This window comes from Artibeus jamaicensis, unplaced genomic scaffold (assembly GCF_021234435.1).
Source record: "Artibeus jamaicensis isolate MK-2021 breed Jamaican fruit bat unplaced genomic scaffold, CSHL_Jam_final scaffold_847, whole genome shotgun sequence".
In the NCBI taxonomy this organism is placed as follows: domain Eukaryota; kingdom Metazoa; phylum Chordata; class Mammalia; order Chiroptera; family Phyllostomidae; genus Artibeus; species Artibeus jamaicensis.
In genome coordinates, this window is record NW_026522057.1 from 3,590,532 (window position 1) to 3,608,625 (window position 18,094).

General features: G+C 38.2%; 1 protein-coding gene across 3 annotated transcripts in view; it reads left to right on the forward strand.

Moving 5' to 3' along the window:
• The window catches only part of FOXJ3 (forkhead box J3), a 105,879-nt gene that overhangs the window by 29,024 nt on the left and 58,761 nt on the right, over positions 1–18,094 (forward strand). For all 3 annotated transcript variants that reach the window (XM_053660372.1, XM_037149310.2, XM_053660373.1), the window contains exons 3-4: positions 9,526–9,850; positions 16,201–16,275. In XM_053660372.1, the coding sequence (XP_053516347.1) occupies positions 9,526–9,850; positions 16,201–16,275 (400 nt within the window). The remainder of the gene's footprint in view (positions 1–9,525; positions 9,851–16,200; positions 16,276–18,094) is intronic.

Consider the following 18,094-nt stretch of genomic DNA (forward strand, 5'->3'; position numbering starts at 1 on the left):
CATTTTCCTTCATTTCAGTTAGTTTAGCCTTCATTTGTTCCTCTAATTTGTGACCAGGATCAACCAGTTCTGTGAGCATCCTGATCACCAGTGTTTTGAACTGTGCATCTGAAAGTTTGGCTATTTCTTCATCTCTTAGATTTATCGGTTCTGGGGCTCTGAGTTGTTTTTGAGCCATGTTTTTTTTATCTGTTCGTGCCTATTATGTACGAGGAGAGGCGTGTTGGTATTTAGGGGGGGGGGCACCCAGGTCACTGGTTTGTGATGCTGTATGTGGGGGCGGGGTCAGAGAGAGAGGAATGGCGGTCCTCTCCGCTGCCCAGTTGGCCTCACTGCTCGCCAGCTGCCTGTTTATCTGAGTGCAAATGTGCGAGTCTGCCGCCCTGCGAGATCTGTCTCAACACTTGCCTCTTCACTGGTTTATCTGCGTGCAAATGCGCGACCGACTGCAGACAGCCAGCAGTGCCTCTTCCCTGGGTTCCGCCCTTAGCTAGCCCACACCTGGGATCTGCGCCCCCAGCTGCCTGTGCACCACCCGGATCTTTTTTGCCCAACTGGTTCCACTGCTGGTTTTGCCCCTCTCACCAGTTTAGCTGAGTGGTTCGTTGTTTCCGGACTTCGTGTTCGATTTTCTGTGTGGTTTGGTTGTGTTTATTGTTGTTAAAACTTTGTTGTTTTTAGATTTGGTTGTGTGAGGACGAAAAGTGTTCCTACCTACTCCTCCATCTTGGCGGAAGTCCCACAGTTGTTTTTCGAGGGTACTGTTTTTATCCTCATTTTGCAAATAAAGAAACTAAAGCATAAAGAAGTTAATTTCCTTAAGGTCACATAGCTAAAAGTGGAAGAGCTTGGATTTAAATCCAGGCAGTCTTGCTTTGGAGCCTGTGTTCTTAATTACTAAACTATATCTTTCCAATGTAGGACCCTCACTGTGTTACTTGTTGAAATTAAAAGAATATAAACTTTGATCTGGCTGGAATATGATAACTAATTTTGAAAAAAGTAACGTCAGCTACCTTTGCTTGGAAATAGCTTAAATTATTACTGTATTTATAAATTTAAAAAAATTACATAGTTACAAAAATGTAAAGTCAATCTGTAATAGATTATTTCATTTATTTTTACATTTCTGCCACTGTCTGCTCCTGTGGGTACCCATGTATCTACATGTACTGTTCTGGTATATGGAGCTCACTTGCCCTTTTTACTCTGAGATAACCCAGAGTTTCATCCAGCTATTATATCTAGCTGAAAAACCAGGTTCTCTGCAAGCTTTCATTAAGTCCTAGAGTGGCTTCTTGTTCAAAGACCTATAAACCAAGTGTTCATTCTGCATATCTAATACATTCTGGAGAAAGAATAAGATAATAGCAGTAAAAGCAGAAAACGGGATGATGGAAATCCCTCAATAACTCACTAGAACATGTTGATTATAAAACCCTACTGGGTAGGAGAGGCAGAGACTTCCTGGCGATGTAAAAAGTTCCTTGATTCTGCTGTTCAGTGGAGCCTCTGTTGTCACCTGTGCCTCCTAAAAGATCTTACTTTGTGCAGTGTCCTCCATGGCCACATCTGAGATGGGTATTGGTGAAAATGCCTTTTCTGGGGAATGCACAACTTTGACAGCTCAGTTCTTATTGATGAGCTTGTTGACGGGTATTATTTTGGAAACTCGAGGCTTTTGCAGTCTAGATTCTTTTTTCTCTCCCAACCCTCATATAGTTTATCTGTAAAAACTTAGTTTCTAGATTTTTTGCTGCTTTGAGCCAAAGGACCTACCCAGACAGAATGTGAAGACCCTGCCCTCTGTGCTCTGCCTACCCCAGGGATTTCTAATCTTGTTTGCTGCCCTTTCAGCAGTCTCGTGAAACCTGTGGATCTTTCTCAGAGTAATGCCTCAAAACTCACAAAACAAAACATTTAGAATTACCAAGGAAACCCATTGTATTGAAATATGATTAGCAGAGAAATAGATATGCCTTTAAAATAGCACATTAAATAAAAACATCTAGGGGCAAGTCTAATGCATTCATAATTTTGAAGTAGTTGATGAGTTTAAATAAAAACTTGAGCTATGACATTTGTCACTTGATATGAATATTTTGTGATTTTTATTGATGGCAAATGCTACTGTTAATAATTTGGTGTCTATTAAAAGAAATGTTAAATTTCAGTTACAGGTTAATGGATATAAAGAATAAATTTTTCCCATCTAAGTTCATTGACTTCTTTTAGCTCCTGAGAGAATGATGGTTCTGGTGAGGCCGTTTGGAACAATAGTCTCGGCTGGAAAGATAGCACCCCCCTTACAATATTCTTTTGTGTGGCAAAGCACCAGTCTTCTCTACTGCTAAGTCTGCAGTTTTGCAGCTAGTCCTCAGTTACTTCACTTTGCCACTTCAGAAGCAGTTGGTGTTTTTTCAGCCACATAAGGCTTTAAATTATAGGACTCATCTTAAATTGTAGACCACGGTTAAGGAGTACCTCACTTGGCAAATCTGCATTTTCTCCATCTCTTCTTGCAGCTCTAATTGAAATTTATTTCTCTCCTAGGGCTTTAAGTGGCAAGATGGAGCCAACACATGCCAACATTCTAAATTTTCCCTACATTTCTGCCTTGCTGTAGTTTCAGTTGGCATATGGTTTGCTTGCCAACTTTTGTAGATAACAGTTTGACCAAATTCTTCATCACTCTTTAATAAGTGTCACAGCTTTCCAACCTGCAATATCAGAATGCTTGCTTCATCAACTCTTCTTTTAAGAAGGTATCTTATGTTAGATTCTATTACTTGTATGACCCCACTTCCATGTCCCAGATTTTGTGTTTGTTAGGAGTTGTATTCATCTACTGGTAGAGATTTATAGTAGATAAGCACATAAAAAGTCTGGAAGGCAGGCAGCTTGGAGCAAGGATTACAGCAGCTTCATAATCGCTTCACAAAAAAAATCAGTGATCAAGATTCCTTCTCTCTGTTTCTATAGCTTCCATATCCTCAGCGTGTGGCTTCCATTCTCAAAGGTCACCTTATGATCCAAGATGACCACTGGAGCAACAACTATTGTGTCCACACTCTAGAGAGCAGGAAGGGAAAAAGTTGCAGTGCCATCCAGGATAGAATTGGGGTTGTATTTCTAAGGAAGAGGTAAAAACAGATGTTAGGCAATTAAGTAGTCTCTGCCACAGACTTTGCTTGAGTGCTGAGATGCTGTAATAAGTTATATTTATATAAAATAGCGTATATTAAAAATACGTGTGTGTCCCCTGAGATGTGACCACAATTACTGCTGCGGTAATTACAAAGATTTCCTTCGAGTTTTTAGTTGCTCAATTTTTCATGTGCTGCCAAGTCTTATGATGCAATGCCAAGAGCCCAGAACGGAGTAGGAGGATTCAGGAATATCTAGGTCAACAGCATCAACTATCCTCATTGTTCTTACTTATTCCTTTATTTTCCTTGATGTCTTCCTGTTAACAACATCTGGGGAGCTAATAATATTTCTACCCATTTCCCCACTTTTGAAAACTTTCTTAGTAGAAAGCTGTGGCTACTCCTTGGGAATCAGGGAAGATGCAGAGGGAGGCCAAGCAATGTGCTAAAGTAGCTAAAAGCATAATGGGGGTCGTATCAGTGACAGTATTTCATGTGGGGTCAGAACCACCTCTCTTCCCCCTGTGTCTGACTTAATGTTGAATTCTTATATGTTGATGTTCTTTACCTTTCATTTTATGCAGAAAGAATTCCTTGTGGAACTTCTTTTAAGAAATAGATATCATCAGAGATTTAAGAACTTAAGTTATAAGTTCTCCGTGTTTGCTTTCTCCCACAAGTAATGTTATCTTTGCTTCCATCTTCCCATTTATCTCTTCTATTTAGGTAGGACTGTCTGTACCTGTGTAGTGCCATTTGTCAGTCTGTGCACTGAGTCATACTTTTTCATAATTCATATAAAGGATTTTGACCCTGTGATTGTCCTTACTTCATGCTATTGAGTTGTCTTTTCTTTCACTTCTTCTGTTTAGCTTTTAAGTGTGTATAGTCTCACTTCTTTGGGGAGGAGCACATTCACACATTCATTGGATAGTCACAATTTTAATTATTTAACCACCGTTTATTGACCTTTTACCTACTATGTTACTAGGCATTGGGGAGACAGAAAAAAGTAAGAATGTGTTTTCCAAGGATCTCATAGTCTCATGGGAGAAAGATAAAGATAATTATAATTATTTGTAAGTCTTGTAATAGATGTATTTATATTCTATGGGAGTAGGATCTAGTTCAGTAGGGCATAGAGGACGGAAAGAATAGACTGACCAGGTTTTCTGGAGGGGGAGATATTTGGGCTGAATCTTGTGGGGGGTGGGAACCAGGTAGGCAGAATAAGAAGAAAAAGGCATTTCAGAATGGAAGACTATTACTCATTATCTGAATATTTTTCAGATAACGTGTACCTGCCATGATGTTAAGTAGCATCTGAATGAAGTAAGCTTACTATCCTTAATGGGGAGGGTGCAGAAAGATGGAGCGAGGGTAGAAAGCTTAGTCATATGATATAATTATACACATAAAACATCAGGGTAAATGCCAGACTGAGGCTATATTGTTGCTCGAAGAATTTAGAGAAAGATTAATAAAAGATTAATAAAATCTAAGGTAGTTGAAAATGAGGAGCTTAGATTTAGTGTATAATAGGAGAAAGAACCATTTAAAAGTGTTGGGTCATGGTGATATGAAAAACAATTCCTGCAGATTTCTCTTGCAGTGTATGTATCTCTGGAGATGATTAGCAGGGGGGAGTGGTGAGAATCAAGAGTCTAGGAGGCCAGCTAGGAAGCTTTTGGAATGAGGTGAGGTCTTGAGGGCCTGACATTTCTTAACTAGATTTCCATAACCAGTTTCCTCAGAGCCTCCCATGCTCTTTTAAAATTTACTACAATCTGTTCTTTTATAGAAGTGGACCTCCGTCATCCTCATTTCACTGAGAGGTTTCTTTCTAAAGTTACTGATCTGGCCAAATCTAATGATCATTTTTTGTGTTTTTGGTGCTTAATGGAGAACCACTGCAGCAGCTAATCTAAGCACCAACAAGGGAGGCATTCTTCCACTGCCCTACCAAGAGTATATAAAATTTTAATAAATTTCAAACGAAACCTAAACCCCTCTATTCCAGAGTTTAAATTTAAAAGAGATTTTATGTGTACTTCAGATCATCTCCAGCAGAACTGATGAAAATAAGCACAGCAGTGGGGTAATTCTCACTCATGATGTCTTTGATGACTTGGGACAGTCTTCCCTGCCTCATTAGGACTTAACTTCAAGTTTTACTGAATGTCTTCCTTCTGTACCTCTTAAGGCCATGTTGTCTTCTCCCTTTTCTGAGCCATTGCAGCATGAGCTCAGCTTTGTACTCTTTTTCAGCTCTTGTGTTTGGCTTTCCTGATGGGACTATGGTATCCCGGAGGACAGGAATTTTGATCATATTTTGTGTGTGTGTGTTTATGTGTACAAAATCTTACTGTAGCTTAGCCCTATACGCATCTAGTTATTAATTCTCATTGAATGCTATAATGTATTAAGTACCTACCTATTGTATGTTTCATTATATTTGATTCATAATGTCTCTTTTACTTTTTCAAATTTTATGTATTTTTAGAGAGGGGGAAAGTGGGGAAGCAAAGCATCAAAGTGCTAGAGTTACACTGATTGGTTGACTCTTGCTCACCTCAAACTGGGGACCTGGCCAACAATTTAGGCATATGCCCTGACTGGGAATTGAACCTATGACCTTTTGGTTCACAGGGCATAAAGTATCTTTAAAACCTTGTTTGAGAAAAAGAGAGACATTGATTTGTTGTTCCACTTACTTTTGTATTCATTGGATGATTTTTCTCTGTGCCCTGACTGGAGAGCTAACCTACAACCATGGCCTATCATAAAGTCAGTTAGTGGTACTGGTTGAAGGGAATAAGGCGAAGATGGTTCTCAGTAGGAGACATCTGCAATATCAGTTATAGTCCAATTTGGAATATACTTTTATATTAACTTTGCAAGTATATGTGACTGGCTGGCTGCTTTGGGAATTTGAACAAAATAAAGCTACTCAGTGGAGACTTAATTGAGGCAAATAGAATGACAGCATGGTGTAATAATAGCCAGTGTTTATAGAATGAAATGTGAATAATAATAGCAGTAACTGCTATTACCACCAACACCATCAGTAGCTAACATTTATTGAATACTTACTACTTGCCAGTCACTGTTTTGAGTACTTTGTATCAGTGAGGTTATTTTTCTCATTTTTTTACAGTTATCTCTAGGGGGCTAGATTATGATGTTTTTTAAAATATATTTTATTGATTATGCCATTACAGTTCAATTTCCCCCCCTTCATTTCCCTCCCCCCCTGCACACCCCTCCCCGACCATTCCCCCCTTTAGTTTATGACCACGTGTCTCAAGTTCTTTAGATTCTATATTTCCCATACTATTCTTGCCCTCCCCCCTATCTATTTTCTACCTACTGTCTATGCTACTTATTCTCTGTACCTTCTCCCCCCTTCTCCTTCTCCCACTCCCCTGTTGCTAACCCTCCATTTCTATGGTTCTGCTCCTGATCTAGCTGTCCTCTTAGTTTGTTTTTGTTTTAGGTGTGGTTGTTGATAACTGTGAGTTTGCTGTCCTTTCACTGTTCATCTTTTTTTAACTTCTTTTTCTTAGGTAAGTCCCTTTAACATTTCATATAATAAGGGCTTGGTGATGATGTAGTCCTTGAATTTGGTCTTATCTGAGAAGCACTTTATCTGTCCTTCCATTCTAAATGAAAACTTTGCTGGATAGAGCAATCTTGGTTGTAGCTCTTTGGTTTTCATGACTTGGAATAGTTCCTTCCAGCCCCTTCTTGCCTGTAAGGTCTCTTTTGAGAAATCAGCTGACAGTCTGATGGGAACTCCTTTGTAGGTGACTGTCCCCTTATCTCTTGCTGCTTGTAGGATTCTCTCCTTCATTTTAATCTTGGCTAATGTAATGATGATGCGCCTTGGTGTGTTCGTTCTTGGGTCCAACTTCTTTGGGACTCTCTGAGCTTCCTGGATTTCCTAGAAGTCTATTTCCTTTGCCAGATTGCAGGAGTTCTCCTTTATTATTTGTTCAAATAAGTTTTCCACTCGTAGCTGTTTCTCTTCCCCTTCTGGTACCCCTATAATTCGGATGTTGGAACGTTTAAAGATGTCCTGGAGGTTCCTAAGCCTCTCCTCATTTTTTTTGAATTCTTGTTTCTTCATTCTTTTCTGTTTGGTTGTTTCTTTCTTCCTTCTGGTCCACTCCATTGATTTGAGTCCCAGTTTTCTTCCCATCACTATGGGTTCCCTGTGCATTTTCCTTCATTTCAGTTAGTTTAGCCTTCATTTGTTCCTCTAATTTGTGACCAGGATCAACCAGTTCTGTGAGCATCCTGATCACCAGTGTTTTGAACTGTGCATCTGAAAGTTTGGCTATTTCTTCATCTCTTAGATTTATCGGTTCTGGGGCTCTGAGTTGTTTTTGAGCCATGTTTTTTTATCTGTTCGTGCCTATTATGTACGAGGAGAGGCGTGTTGGTATTTACGGGGGGGGGGCACCCAGGTCACTGGTTTGTGATGCTGTATGTGGGGGCGGGGTCAGAGAGGGAGGAATGGCGGTCCTCTCCGCTTGCCCAGTCTGCCTCACTGCTCGCCAGCTGCCTGTTTATCTGAGTGCAAATGTGCAGTCCGACGCCCTGTGCTGCGCAGTCTCAATGCTCACCTCTTCACTGGTTTATCTGCGCACAAATGCGCAACCTCGCTTCTTCCCTGTGTCTGCCTGTAGGTAGCCCGCACCTGGGATCCGTGCCCTCGGCTGCCTGTGCACCACCCCGGTTGAGGATCTTTTTTGCCCAACCCACTCTGCTGCTGGCTTCGCCCCTCTCACCGATTCAGCTGAGCATTTCGTTGTTTTCGGATTCTGTATTGTCGATTTTCTGTGTGGTTTGGTTGCATTTGTTGTTGTTAAAACTGTTTTTAGATTTGGTTGTGTGAGGATGCAAAGTGTTTCCACCTACGCATTCATCTTGGCGGAAGTTCCTAAAAGCATGTGTTCTTTATCAATTCTACATGCCTGCCAGAAGTTCAGATCCCAAGTACATACCCCAAGTTGCTTTCTTTCTGCAGCCACTTGGGAGGAAGGACCTAAATGGGATTTTCTTAGCCATACATTTTTTTCTTTTGAGGTACTTTAAGTTTCTTATTTTGTTTTCCTTTTCCTTTATTTTGATACCACTTAGAAGTCTTTCGTTCTTCTTTATTTTATTTGTTTAAAAAGCTTTTATTTATTTTTTAGAGAGCGGGGAAGAGAGGGAGAGAAACATCGGTCAGTTGCCTCTTGCACATCCCCAACTGGGGACCTGGCCAGTAACCCAGGCATGTGCCCTGACTGGGAATCAAACCAGCGACCTTTTGGTTTACAGGCCAGCACTCATTCCACTGAGCCACACCAGCCAGGGTTCATTCCTCTTTATCTTACAGTCTGTGTCACTATTCCCACTTCTTTGATCCCAGGATAGAAAGGTTTGTACCTTCTGCTGAAAGTTAGCAATTCCATTGTGAAGTATATTGTTTCTGCATTTTTAATTTCTTAGAGGAGCTTCCTCCTTTCTCCAGAATGTGTTAACCCAGCAGATTTTTTTTTTCCTTTGGGCAGTAATGATCTGAATATTTCATCATTGGAGCAAAATATATTCAGAATTCAGATCACTGGATGTTTGCATTAAACCTGTATTCAAGCTCTTAAGGCTTCTTTTCTTAACATCCATTTATGTGATATAATGTTGTATATCCAGTGCTTCCAGATCTTTGGTTAGTTTTCTTAACCTTGTTCCTTTACTTGTTTTTGTTTTTTTTAAAGAAGAAATTGCCTGGTCCTACTATCCTCTTTTTCTCTTGTTCATCAGTGCCCTTGAGTTTGTATCCTTCTTCCCTATCAACTCCCCCAACTAGTGTCTCCTTGACATTCCTGTCTATTATTCTGTACTCTTCTTACCCTTTACCATCTCAATTCTACCTTATTTCCTCTGTATAAATTCCTGTGCTGATTTCTCAGTTACTTTTCTGACCTCTTGCCTCCATTTCACTATTGGTGCTCTTTTGTTTTCATGACTCCTCTAAAATTTGTGTAAAAGAAATGGCAGATGTACAGTCTTAAGTTTCTATAGGACTCTTGTTATTGGTGAGTAGAGATTGGCATCAGAATCACTTTGTGGGTATGTATTGTTCTGTGACTTAAAACATTTTAAAACCAAATTTGTTGTGTTTTGGAGAGGATGGAAATAAGAAAAAAGATTGAAAATGTCCATCTCTTAAATATTTATTTTGCTCATTAACATGCTGAAATCTTTTTCCTCCAGATTTAACTCAGGCTTTCCCTCACTTTGGAACTCCTAGATTTGTAAATATTGGATATTTTGAGAAAGAGGGGTTCTTTCCTTGATACTGACTAAGGAGTCTATTTACCTTCAGGATGACATCTGAACTGGAGAGCAGCCTAACATCTATGGACTGGTTACCACAGCTCACCATGAGAGCAGCTATCCAAAAATCCGATGCTACACAGAATGCACATGGAACAGGGATCTCCAAGAAGAATGCACTCCTCGACCCAAATACAACCCTGGACCAGGAGGAAGTCCAACAGCACAAAGACGGGAAACCTCCATACAGTTATGCCAGCCTCATTACATTTGCAATTAATAGCTCACCCAAAAAGAAAATGACACTAAGTGAGATTTACCAGTGGATTTGTGATAATTTTCCATATTATAGAGAGGCTGGCAGTGGTTGGAAGGTAAGGATTTTATTTAAATTACTATTTTTATGCTGTAAGCAGTGGCAATATTGGCTTTTATTGAAGATAAAGCCCTTTGGGGGCTTATAATTGAAAATGAAATTCTGATTAGAGCAGAGGTAATGTGGCATTCACTGGAAAATAATACAGTTCAGGTAAGTTTCTAGTGAGTCTAAGGTTAAAAAACAATGTAGTATTGGAATTAGTACTGTCTTCATCAGCCACCATTTTTCAGGAGCTTTTAAAAAAATATATTTTATTTATTTATTTATTTTTAGAGAAAAGGGAATGGAGGGAAAAGAGAGGGAGAGAAACATCGACGTGTGCTTGTGTGTGGTTGCCTCTTGCATGCCCCCAACTGGAGACCTGGCCCGCAACCCAGACATGTGCCCTGACTGGGAGTCAGACCTGCAACTCCTTGGTTCATAGGTCAGCACTCAATCCACTGAGCCACACCAACCAAATACAGAAGCTTTTTATTTTGAAAGAATTTTAGATATATAGAAGAGTTACATAGTTATTACAAAGGGTTTCCTTATGTCCTTCATCTAATTCCTCTGTATCAGCATCTTATATAACCGTAGTACAATGATTAAAACTAAGAAATTAATGTTGGTACAATACTTTTGACTGAAACAGTACTGTTAACTGCTAAGTAAATTATAGACTTTATTCAGATTTCATTAGTTTTCCCAATAATGTCCTTCTGTGTTCTGGGATCCAATCCAGGACCCCACATTGCATTTAGTTATGTCTCCTTTGTCTCCTCCAATTGGTAACAGTTCCTCAGTCTTGTCTTTACGACCTTGACACTTTTGAAGAGCACTTATCAGGTACAGGAGAATGATCCTCAGTTTGGAAATGTCTGTTTTTTCATGATTAGATTGAGATAATGTATTTAGGGGAGGAATTATGCAGAGGTGATATGCCCTTTTCTGTGTATCATATGGGGCGGGGGGGTCCTTCGTGTCACTGTATCTTACTACTGGTAATGTTAACCTTAGTTCTTTGGTTAATGTGGTATATGCCAGGTTTCTCCACTATAAAATTACTATTTCTCACTTTGTGTATTATAAAATTTTTTAAAAGATTTTATTTATTTTTAGAGAGAAGGGTAGAGAGGGAGAGGAACATCAATGTGTGAGAGATATGTTGATTGGATGCCTCTCGCATGCTCCCAACCAGGGACCTGGCCCACAGTGCAGGCATGTGCCCTGACGGAATCAAACCGGAGTTCACAGGCCAGCAATCCACTGAGCTACACCAGCCAGGGCAAATTTTAAAATTTTTTAGGGAGCTATTTTGAGGGCATTCAGGTACCTAATTTCTTCTTAAATTTTGCTCATTAATTTTACCATTTGTTAGTAAATCATAACCACTGCGGTCTTTATTATTTTCTAGTGGTGATTTTTATTTTTTTGTTAATTTCTTTCAATTTATTAACTGGTTTTCTTCTGTAAGAAAGACTTGCACCAGTTCCCCTTTTGTTTATTTATGCGATCACCTGTTTATAATATACACTCATGGATATTTATTTTACTCTTTGTGCTATTATTGTTTGTTGCTCAGATTGTTACAGCCTTGATCACTGTAGCTCTTATAGGTTGGCTCCTGTGCTGTTTTGACATAACTACGTTTTTTTGTTGGTTTAGCACTTTTTAACTTTTCTGGCATCACAGAATGTTCCAGGCTCATCTTATACCTTCCCTGCTGCAGCCCTACAGTCAACCACTTCTTTTTAAGAATCCCTATTTACTTATTTTGAGAGAGGGGAAGTGAGGGAGAAAGAGAGGGAGAGAAACATCAGCATGTGGTTGCCTCTTACATGCCCCCTGTGCCCTAGATTGGGAATTGAACCAACAACCCTTTGGGTCCCAGGCCAGCACTTAATCCACTGAGCTACACCAGCCAGAGCAGAATCCATAGTTCTTTATCTAGGCTTTTTGATGTTCCATCAAGTTAGTTACCTACCTAATTGATGTGATACAACAAATAAACTTTCTTTTGTATCTGCACATGTTATATTCATACTCTCATATCAGAATTAACCGGTTGTGTGCTGTGTTGGGCATGTGTCTGCATTTGGAAGAAGGGGTTTATAGAGTTTCAGGCATGCCGTCAGATGGTAGTTGTGTTTCTCTAAGCCTCCCGTGTACTTATTAAAGACATTTACTGATGCTTTGTGACCAGTGATGTACTGTGCTATTGCAAGTGGTAAGATTTCATTTTTTATGGCTAAGTAATAGTCCGTGGTGTGTGTGTATATATGTGTGTGTGTGTGTGTGTGTGTGTGTGTGTGTATGTGTGTGTAATGCAGCTTTTTAATCTATTCGTTTATTGATGAGCACTTGGGTTACCTCCATATCTTGTCTGTTGTAAATAATTCTGCATTGAACACAGGGGTACATATATTTTTTGAATTTTTGTTTTGGGTTTGTTTGGACATACAGCCAGAAGTGGAATTGCTGGTCATAAGGTAGTTGTATTTTTAATTTTTTGAGGAGCCTCCATACTATTTTCCATAGTGGTTACATGAATCTGTATTCCTATCAATGTTGCATGAGGGTTTCCTTCCCTCTGCATCCTTGCCAACACTTGTTTGTTGAGGAAGCTTTTTATTGGATGAGGGGGATACATATAAACAAGCAATTATGATGCTATGTATAAAGGTCTAATAGAAAGCATAGAATGCTGTACTATGAAGAGTTGAATAATTGGGCACACCTACTGTGTGTAAGCCATAAAAATATTCATTATATATGTGACCTAGTAAAAAGTACTAAATAAAGGGTGTATTTAGCAGTTGCTGTGAGAGTTTAGAAGAGCTTATGGGAAGTGCAATGAGGTTATAAAGTGAGTGTCATAAAAACTAAGTGTTATGAGAGTAGAGGAAGGGAAGAGACATTAGAAAACTATTGAGGAAGTGGAATTTAAGAAGAGTAAAGTTCAGGGAGGTCTTTGTAGTAGCTTCTAGGAAATGGTTGTAAGGGTTCTTAGTAGCAAGCAGAAGAGTTGGGGTGGAGCCAGAGTGTAGAGCTCCCATGAATATATGAATGCCAAGCTGAAGAGCTTGGTCCATATTTGGTAGGGAGTAGCATATTAAGTTCAGTTACATACCTCATTTACCTGTCTAACCTTAGCTTCTGAAGTGTAAATGAACCTGAAAGTGCCAAATCCAGACTGCTAAATTTTTTGCTGCTCACCAGCTGGAGTCATGGTCTATAACTGGGTTAGAAGTAGTGATACAGTTTCAACTGGAAGATGCATGATTTAGATACAGTGAAGAAAGGGAGGTAAAAGAGAAGAAATGGGAGTAGATAAAGAAGGATGCTACTGCTTTTCTAACTAAGGGTATACCAGAGAGATTATCTGGCCTGTTCTGTTGCTTTAGTCAGACTTTTAATATTTCCAGAAATAGCTGCTTCATAATTATTTTTTCTAGAACGTTTCTTCAACCCAAATTTATGTGCCTAGAACATGCCATAATCACTTTTAACTTTATTTTTGTAAACATAGAACTATTTTGAGAATTTCAGATGTGGACAAATGCAAACTGGTTTTTGTCCTAAAAAACGAGAAAGGGTTTCTGTTCAGGTCCTATCTCTCTTTTCAGGTTTTACTTCCCATTCCCTGTCTTTTCAGGTTTTACTTCCCATTCCCTGTCCTTAGACTTGTTTGGCACACTCCTGCACTCTGCTGCTCACTGTTTTCATTAGGTGTAGAGGAGATGGGTTAGGGGAAAATCGGAGATCAGTTAGAACTTATGAAGTTAGTTTATATTGGTCCAAGTAGGGTGGAAGAAGGATCCTAAAGCAGTTGTCAAATACCTTTCCAGAAATGTAGAGCCAACTAATGTCACCCAGAGGAGGAAGTGTTGCCATGGTCACTCAAGAGCGTTCAAATAGGATTTTAATGTTTAGGTAAAACTCTCTTTCATTTTGTGCCAGGACATTAAAGGGAGATTTCATATTAAAATAACTTTTTTGAATATTCTAGAAGAGTTTAAAAAACACTCTCTGGCCCTGACTGGTACAATTCAGTGGATTGGGCTTAGTCCTGCAAACTGACAGTTTGCTGGTTTGATTCCCGGTCAGGGTACACATGGGTTGTGGGCCAGGTCCCTGGTTGGGGGTATGCAAGAGGCAGCTGATCAGTGTTTCTCTTGTACATTGATGTTTCTCTTGCTCTCTTTCTCCCTCCCTTTCCCTCTTTAAATAAATAAACAAACAAACATAAATAAATAAATTCTTAAAAAACACTCTGAATTTTCCATGATTGATTTTGTAACCTGAACTATATGAAAAAGAATTTAAATTATTTTCACTATTTAAACTTAAATAGTGCATAATTTTTGCATTATTCACTTTACAAAGGAAAATTAACCTATTATGTTACTGGAGTATAGGGTACTAAAAAAATACAGAAGAATGTTATGTGTATGTGGGGGTGTATTATGCTACTTTTTATGTGGCGGGGAAAAAATAAAAATATATTATGTGTTTGCTTAGTGTTGTTAAAAGAAACTTAGAAATAATAAACTAGAAACATAATAAACACAGTTACCTTTCAGGATGGATGGAACTGCAATAGCAGAGTTATAGAAGGGAATAAGATTTCAGATACACCTTTTTGTATAGTTTTGAATTGTGTGTTTTACACATTAAAAATAACCCCAAAATATATAGAAAACAAAAGGGATGGGGAAAGGAAACCTTAAAACCGAATATAAGCAAAAGCAAGCTTACATCATATCAAATGGGTAATGTAATCACAGAAAACACTTTTTTTTGACACTTTTGAAAAGAGCTTCCTGATTGTATGCCTTTGTAGTATACATACTAAGGTTGAAAAGAATTGCAAAGAAATCATGAACTTTAATAGATTTGTCTTTAGTACTGATATTTTGCTGGTGTCAGTCTTTACCTCTAATAACTCCAAGAAAAGAATTTGGGAAGTTGGGAGAAACAGTGAAACAGCTTTATGTGCTTAATAGGGTGGAACAGATGGGCACATGTTTGATGTTTTGGGGAACCAGTTCTCTCATGGTACAAGAAGAGAAACACAGGTGAGAATGTGGTTGTTGATTTGAATTGGAGGTGCTAGTTTACAGCCAAGTTTAAAATAAAAATCAGTTAAGAGTGCTTTTAAAGATTTTTTAATTTATATTTAGAGAGAGGGGAAGGGAAGGAGAAAGAGAGGGAGAGAAACATCAATGTGTGGTTGTCTCTTGTGTGTCCCCCAAGTGGGGACTTGGCCTGTAACCCAGGCACGTGCCCTGACTGGGAATTGAACCAGTGACACTTTAGTTCTCAGCCCACGCTCAATCCACTGAGCTACGCCAGCCAGGGCAAGAGGGCTTTTAAAACTTAGATTTTTGAGTGACAGTTCCAGTTTTAATTAGTTATCTTGGATGGAGTTTAGGATTCTGCATTAAAACTTATCTCAGGTGATTCTAGTGCAAGCAGACTGTATGCAAGTATACTGTACTTTAGAGAAACTACTTTTGGGGCTGGCGTTTTCAAGGCCAAGCAGTTTGCCTTGATTAGTTATTTAACCTGGGCTATTTTTCTCCTGGTTGACTGGATCGTCCTAAATATTTCTACTCTCTACCCTTCTACCTTCTTTTCTTGTGATTGTTAGAGGTAATGTCTGCCCAAGTTGTGAGATTTGAAGTTATCTCTTTTTTTCATTGTGTGTGTGTATATACGTGTCTTGACTCTCATATTTCTCTAGGTGTTTTTACTTCCTAAATATGCTTTTGGTATTTTTGCAGACAGATTTTTTTCCCCAGATCGTGGCTATTGTAAATAACACTGCTATGAACATACAAGATGATACTGTATTAAAGAAGTTTTTTAAAGATGAATGTAAATTCAAGCCTATCTTATTACCAAAACTTCAGTTTAAAACTTATGAATGGGAATTCCATTTCTGCTTGGAATGTAGACAGCTACAAAGATGATCCCTTCTAAACAATGAGAAAACAATGGGTTAGCCAGTCAGAGAAAGACAAGTACCATATGATCTCATTTGTATGTGTACTCTTCTGACCAAAATAATTAATCATAGACATCTTCCTGCATCATTAAAAGGTTTTAATAAACATTTTAAATGGGGCATATATTGCATTATTTGGAATTATGTAACATTCACCCAAAACTTTTTCAATAACCACTCCCTTTGTAACATTCATAATTTGAAAATCAAAAAGATTCCAATTCGAAGCTCAATTAAAATACAGTTTGTAGTCATATTCAAGTACATAGAGTTACTTAGATTTTTTATTCTGTTTTTAAAGGTGGATTTTATTTTTTGGATTTCAATGACTGTGTGGCTTTTCTTAATTTCAGAATTCCATACGACATAATCTGTCACTGAACAAGTGTTTCCTTAAAGTGCCTCGATCCAAGGATGACCCCGGAAAGGTAGGATTTATTATCTTAAAATAAGTGGATTCTTCATTATATATCTGTTGTCATGTTTGTACTGTACCTAAGCTATATGTTTATACCTAAGCTCTATCTGTTGTACAAAGAAAAAGTATTAGAATGACAGCATTCAAGCTCATTGATCAGGGGTATTTGTGAAAATAGCAAGTCCCTTCAGCCCACCCTACCTTACCCCTTTCCACCTCACCTGTATTTTTATGCTGATGTTTTAAGGACCAGCCTGGCAGGGAGAGCTTTCTTTTTAAGCAGGGGGAAGCTAGCTAGTGTAGTGCTGGTCCTGTTACAGTGTGCTGTTTCTAGTCTAGCATTTGTTTTATTATTTTCCAAAGTGTGTGTATTAATTTGGTTTTTGAACTGCTTGTTAAAAACTACACTTTATTGTTAGAAGAGGTAGATTTGTGTGTAATTGACAAGTGGAAGTAATTGTTACCCTGGAAAAAATGTTTTTCTGTCATTTCCTCTTGCTGTTTTTTCTTCTTTGTTCTTTTTATCTCACCTGCTGCCACCATCATATTTTTAGTATTTTATCTATAGAGACTTTTTTCGTTTGTTTCAATAGTCATGTCAACTGCAATGCAACCTGAACTTGGTACTAGTTGATTGATTTCTAAGCTGAGTATTTGCTTGGACCATATTTGATAATCATGATAAATTACTAGATTAAGATTTTGAGATAGTCTATATCTGTTGGCAGGCATGCATTCTTGTTTGGATGTTTAGACTTCGTGTTGTCTTCTTTAGGCTGAGTGTCTCTGGAAAACTTTTTCTAAAAATGTAAGCCTTATCACGTTAACATCCTGCTTAACGTAAGTACTCAGTGTTCTGGAGATGTTTCTTTTATAAAATATCCTCTACTGTGTTTTTCTTGATTTGTCTTTCTAGCTATGTTTCACTCAATTCAAGACCCACTGTGAGGCACTACTTGAAATTTCCCCAACATACTTTTCATATGGTCTTCTCTTTAAGCACAAACTCCTTTTCTCTACTTGTCTGGCTCATTCTGGAGTCTTTTAAGATTGCGCTGCAACAGTATGTCTCTACAGCTCTCCCCTTCCCCCACCAGTCAGATGAGTTTGTTCCCTCTTTTGAGTTCCTGTTACTTTGTCATCATCATGGTAGTAGCTCATAACCGTCCTCTCTATCCATGGACTTATATCTTCAATTTATAATAACTCACATAGTAGCCAGGGGTCTTTCAAAAATGTTAACTTAATCATTTGTACCATTTGTTTAAAATCTCGATTAGTTGTTTACAGTCCTTATGTTAAAATCTAAATTAAGAGGGTAGGATCATGTGTATTTTTGTTTACTCTTTTGATGAATAAATGAATGTACTATATCATACTCTGATAGATGGTTAACTTGTTAAGATTAGAGACAGAGATACTCATTTCTCTTGTAAAGCAGGCACTCTATAAGTAATGAATGTTTTGTAGCACCTACTGTGAGCTGCCCCTTCAAGTTGATTCTTAATAAGATTGAATAGGTTATTACAATAGTTTTCATATTTGACCCAGGTTGTTATTTGCCTATGTTCATAACTCTCCAAGGTAGTAACTAGGAATAGGTGAAATTTTTCTTTCCTTTAAAGCAGGCTTATTATTTTAAAAGGAATAACTTTTTATATTTGCTTCATTGCAATTTACTATGAGCAGTGAGTATACATGAATCTGACTGAAAGGATTCTTAAGAATTTAGCAATTATCTGTTTTATTAAGAGTTTTATGAAGGTACTAATTGGATTCTGTAAACATGTGGTTCAGATTTAATTTTTAAATGAAGTTTAAATCATTAA